Source organism: Medicago truncatula, unplaced genomic scaffold (genome assembly GCF_003473485.1).
Source record: "Medicago truncatula cultivar Jemalong A17 unplaced genomic scaffold, MtrunA17r5.0-ANR MtrunA17Chr0c01, whole genome shotgun sequence".
Taxonomy (NCBI): domain Eukaryota; kingdom Viridiplantae; phylum Streptophyta; class Magnoliopsida; order Fabales; family Fabaceae; genus Medicago; species Medicago truncatula.
Genome location: NW_024340360.1, coordinates 518,195 through 524,082, shown reverse-complemented (window position 1 = coordinate 524,082; position 5,888 = coordinate 518,195). Strand labels below are relative to the sequence as shown.

Here is a 5,888-nt window from a genome sequence, read left to right as displayed (position 1 = left end):
ATTAGACACTCATTGGGAAGAAAGCGATATCATCTCCTTCCTCTCAACCGATCTCATTTGCACATCCATCCAACTACAGCCGTCACAACAACCGGAAAGTTCTACTACACTTAATCAGATAACAAAGTCGATTCCCCCACCCATGTCACCGGTCTTCCTCTATTCATCCTCTATCAACCTATAATTTTAGAAACCCTAAGTACGTCAGTGTAACCCATTTATCCTTATAAATTGAAATTCCCACAGTGTTGTTGAATTTATATGGTATGTTTGTGAATTTTTATTGCGTGGCTTTTATTTTAGGTCGCATTTTTCATCGTTGCTTGATGTTGTTAATTATTTGTTTTTATTCTAGCTTATATATGGTTTTAGATATTCATCATGCTTGATTTCTAAATTGTTCCTTTTTAGTTTCAGAATTGAAGCCGATGCTGTTTTCCCACAAGTTTATGAGATCCCTATTTAAATATGTGGTTGTTTCCTTTAGGTTTAATAATTTTCTCTTAATCAATTGTATTGTTTGATTAACATGTTTATGAAGTCTTTCATACCTTAATGTTACCAATAGAACACAAGTACAGTATCATTTTTCCTCATCATACGTGTATTAGCTTATGACTACTAACACTAGGAAATACTTTTCATACATGCATGATTGATCAATCTCAAATTATTTGATGTTGTGAATCGAATTCCATTCGTTGTAACAGGTAGAACAAGAATTGAAACACACAATCTTACCCTTTACATAACCCAAACATGAAAAATAACAACAATAGGGCAGTATTCAATTTCAAAGCAAAACTATGGAAAAATAAGGTAACGTCTTTGTCAGTTTGTGACCATTACAATTTACAACCAGTGTTCTACTTTCTAATACATATATTGTTGTTGAATTTTGCACTTTTACCCGAATTTGGTAGGAATACATCATTCTCCCTGCACAAATATATCAGAAATGGAAAGTAGAGTTTGCAGCTCTGTCTCAATTGTACGATAAAAATGGCAATTTTTTTGACTGTTTTGTTCGAAGCGTGGGTTCTGGGAAGGCTAGGCTAGCATCTAACTTCAGAGCCATTCGAGAATTACACCACATCAAAAAAACCATTGATATCAGATTCGACTTTGTGGATGGAATGTATTTGGTTTTGTCACCAACAGGCACAGGTAAACCAAAGATACCGGTTGTCAACCCCAACCCGAAAGGATTCCACAAACTTGTTAATATGCATGAGTCGACCAATGATAATTCATTGGCAAAAGAAAACAACATATGGGGGAAGGATGTACCATTGTGGGAGTCTGCAGTTTCTAAGTCCATGGTCAAAGGAGGACAACCCCTTGTGAGCAATGTTATTATTTTTTCAATAATTATAATTCATTTTTATATTTCCCCGGTTCATGCTGCCGTATACATTGTGTATATTAATATTATGTAAATTGTGTATAATACGTTTGTTATTCTAATAATTAACATTGTTCGCATCAACCAGATGATCCCAGCCCATGTTGTGCAAACATATCTCGTGAGAAGACCAAGGCATGTCCAGGTATTGCTACCCAGTGGGGCAGTGGAAAATTGGATGCTAATTTGGAACGGAAAAAGAAAGTCACAATGCCATATCGGATATGGATGGTATAATTTTGCAACCACGGAATCGTTTTGCGTAGGAAGCAAGATTCAATTTTGGGATGGTGATTATGGAATTATGCGTGTTACCATTGACAATTGTTAAATTATCCAGCCATCTATTCTGTTGTTTTAAACACTTAATTAATTGTTGTTTAATCGAGAATACTTGTTTCTTCATTCACTGATATTTGTTCAACTACCTGTAACAAATTTTAATGATTACTTACAAACCAATCTAATGCAATCTTAGAAATTCCCTCCGCAATTAGGTACTTTACATTTTCATAATGAATTACAGTCTTTCTATCATACATCATGGTTACAATGAGTCGGTTAAAAGTCAATTATAAATTTGCAACTTACATGACATACAATTGAAATAAATCTTCAATAATAATTGCAACACCGAATTAACTCAAACAACTACATATTAACGAAATCGACATAGGATAGTTATAAGATAGAGATTGAAAATAATAAAAATTTACAGGGACATAAGGAAATCTATCTAAACATACTTGAACAACTTAACATAAGACCATCCATCAATCAGATTGTTTTTCTTCTTAAGATATTCATCATAATCCATCTTTGCCTTTGCCAACTTTGAAGTCACCTCCATTCTTTTACTATTAATTGCATCAATTGATTTAGACAACTCAGAATAAGAAAGTTGCAATTCTTCAATATTTGTCTATCCGTTCCCTTTTCGCATAAGTTGTATGTGGTATTTCCCCAATACTATTGATATAATCATCGATTGAACTTTTTTCCTTCAAAAGTTTCTCCATGGCGTTTGTAATTCCAGCACGTTGTTTTTACTTAAGACTGTAGTTATCTTCAAGAACACTGAGTTTTTGTTGAAGTAAATTATATTTTGCAAGGCCCTTGTCAGTCTCGAGTCTGACGACACGAGAAAAATCAACATAGAATCTAATTGCAAGGCAGAAACCCATTTCCACATCGCTTAGATAATGTTTAAGGACACCAACATTATTTATTAACCGTTTTAGGTTTAAAATAATGGATTCATCAGACGAGATATGATGGAAATCATTTTGTAAGGCCTCTCTTATTTGGATGAGTATTTCTACGAGATTACGCCTTCCATCATTCGGATAATTAGATGATACGGAAGATTGTGAAGAATTGTTACCAGCATTTGCATTATCATTCATTGTGGGTTGCCTACAAAAAAAAAAACCCAATGATGAATATTAAAAACGGGGGGTATAACAAATGCAATTGCTGATAGGGAACAGTGAATTTATAGGCCTGTAGGTCCAGAAATTGACAACGGTTAATCGGTTGTGTTTGTTGCCAAATAGGTGCATATTTTCAAACTCATCAAAAACATACACATGCCGCGCCACCAAGCACCTTTTCAAATTTCAAATATTGCTTGAAATGCTTGAAATATGACATTATTAAAAAATATTATACAACCGTGGTACAGAAAAATGAAACAGTATAACAGCAAAAATAAATGAAATGATAATACCCTTTTTTTATGAGAAGAAGTGAACTGATAATTCCCTTTTTTTTTTAAAGAAGTGAAATGATAATTAATCTAAAATGTTAAATTATGAAATGCTCAAACACACTGTATTATTGGTTTTTTGAATAATTTATTGAAATTATAAAATGCCCAAACACACTGTATTATTAGTATAATTTTTATTGTCAATTCCTATGCATTCAGTGGTTGCCCCTCCTAAATTCAAATTTGTTTAAATTATGGTTCAACGCTTTAAGTCTTTAAACAATTTTTAGTAGACGTGTCAACGTATTTAAACAAAAATAGGAATAGCTTATTCTTCCGTATATCACATGGGTTTCATAATTCTAAGATTTGGTTCTATAAGTGATACTGGGTTCAACAATGCCATTTTACATACCTTATCCTCATGGATATGTTGGCACTGTACTTTTTTCCTTGCCATGAACTATTTATGATATACTATATTTTTTTTTTTAAATAAACTTAATAGTTTAAGCATAAATTAAACAAATTTGAAATTGTGCAGGAACTAATACTAACTGCATAATATTTTTATGAGGACTAAGGGGGATGTATTGGATCATGATTGTAAGGGATTTTAAATTACTTTTTATCAATCAAAACTACCGTGGTATTCAATCAAGACTCTTTTCAATCAAGACCTTTAAAATGTTACGATTCAAATCCATTGAATCCGTTAATAGTCTGTTAAAATCATCAAAGTCATCCAAATTACGTTACGGTGGCTACGACTATTAACACATGACTGACACTAATAAGATTTACGTCACAACCATTTACTACCATCCAATGGTTGCAATTCATTTTGAACCTAAAAAAATAATAATAAGTTTGAATTGATGTAGACCCATCAAGGCCAGGAACGGGAGATGGAGGATAAAAAGATGGCACATATGACTGTTGAACTCGTTCCCTCCCATAAAGAATCAACTTGTTAACCGTTCAAGCATGTGCACTTTATATTTTTTAGTTGATTTTTAGTAAGAATATATTAAAAAATTATTTGGATAAGATCATCGTTGTCGAAATGTTTAATTCTATAAAAGTAAATCCCCAACCGTTATTATTTTTTACATCATAAAAATACCTCACAAATTTAACATTTAATACTTTGGATGTAAAGTAGATACCAACTTTGCATTTTTTTAGATAAAAATGACTCAAAATATTAAAGGTTTTGTTTTTAGTTCATACAAAATAAATTCACATTATTTAGTCGCTGTCACATTTTCCTTACGCATTTTAAGGACCGAAATTGTTGACGGAATTTCTTAATAGAGGTAACACTTAACAAATTCTTCTCTTCAAATTTTAAAAATATATGATACAGTGACATGCAGCTTATGGAACTCGAACCGATATGCTCACCCAAGTATTTTCCCTACAAAAGCTTCGTCACAGCAAGTAAGAAAAAAGGGCAAGTCTACTTCGGTTTAAGTACGACTCTATCGCGGCCAAATACATCGTTTCCGTTATTAAATTCTACCAAGTTATTAAATCCGACTCTTCATCTAATAATATAGTAGTAATGTATTTAGCTCCTAATCATACATTGTTATTATAATATTGTAATATCAATTATATATTTAATTTCAATTTAAGTCAATAATCATGCATTACATGCGTAAGTATTACTCATCAATCAACTTTTTTCAAACTAATTATGTTATTGACACACCTACAAAATGAAAGAAGCTTAGTTGCTATTTGCTAAAACATAGTCCTTTTTATACCAAGTCCAACAATTAGGCCCATTTATCAAATAGATATTTATATCATATAAAAAAATAAATTACTATTCCAAGGTTCCCGTCTTTTTGTTTCCTCCAGCACCAAGTCCATTCAATTTCCGATTTTTTCAACATTGGGAACACAAGATCGAAATGGCAAACAAACAAAACAGGTTTCGTTCTTACACTTTACTCTATTATGAAAATTATCTTTTGATTCATGTGCCAAAGTCCATTATTTTATTGATGTCGACATTTCCTTTTCAATCGCTTTGCATGCTAACGATTTGATCATAATACTTTATTCCTGTTGTAATTACTAATCAAACATGAACAGTTCTTTAGTTTGTTAAGGATTATGTACCATTTATAGACTTTCAGTTTGCTGTCCACATCTAGGGTTTGATGATTTACATATTCAAATTAATTTATTCTTGTATATATGAAAGGAGTTCATTTTAGCTAACTTTCTGAATTGATTGCCTTTTCATCTATGACTGAAGTCACTGCCTTGTAACTGCTTTTTCGTTATTAGCCATATTTCAATGCTTATATCGCTATTATCATCCTTAATTTTACTTTTGTTTAATTGCTAGACATTTTGTCCCCTGCAAATTAAGAAATGTGTAGTTATAGTTTCTCACTTTTTAACTTCACAAGATTGTTTCAAATTGATTGTAGGAACGAACCAGGGTCAAGTTCTTCAAAACCAAATGATTTCTTTGAAACAATCATTGCTCCTGAACAGGTATAACAAATACAACACTTTTATATATAGTTTCTGTAATTTCTTAATTTTAGGGTCAATTGTTTTGCTGACTGAACATAAATTGGATAACTACTATTGTAGGAAAAGATAATGATTCCTTATAATTTTTTCAAAAGAAATCAAAATGTACTTGATTTCAGTGGTTCCAACTTTGGTTTTTTTTGTAACGGACATGGTAAAGGAAAAGTAGTTAATCTGCGCAACGACAACGAAGGGATTTACATGATACACGGT

The 5,888-nt window shown here is 31.9% G+C and overlaps 1 protein-coding gene across 1 annotated transcript; it reads left to right on the top strand.

Annotated features, from left to right (window-relative positions):
* The first annotated feature begins 408 nt into the window (after positions 1-408).
* Positions 409-1,814, top strand: LOC120577830 (uncharacterized). Its single transcript, XM_039829727.1, has 3 exons — positions 409-819; positions 924-1,343; positions 1,494-1,814. The coding sequence occupies exons 1-3, from the start codon at positions 760-762 to the stop codon at positions 1,734-1,736; spliced, it is 723 nt and encodes a 240-aa protein (XP_039685661.1). The 5' UTR covers positions 409-759; the 3' UTR covers positions 1,737-1,814.
* Positions 1,815-5,888: the final 4,074 nt, after the last annotated feature.

Bases quoted from the DNA above. Each gene is read 5' to 3' on its own strand.
- LOC120577830 (XM_039829727.1), top strand. From the start codon at position 760: ATGAAAAATAACAACAATAGGGCAGTATTCAATTTCAAAGCAAAACTA. The intron at 820-923 runs GTAACGTCTTTG...CGAATTTGGTAG, and splicing joins CAAAACTATGGAAAAATAAG to GAATACATCATTCTCCCTGC. The intron at 1,344-1,493 runs GTGAGCAATGTT...CGCATCAACCAG, and splicing joins TCAAAGGAGGACAACCCCTT to ATGATCCCAGCCCATGTTGT.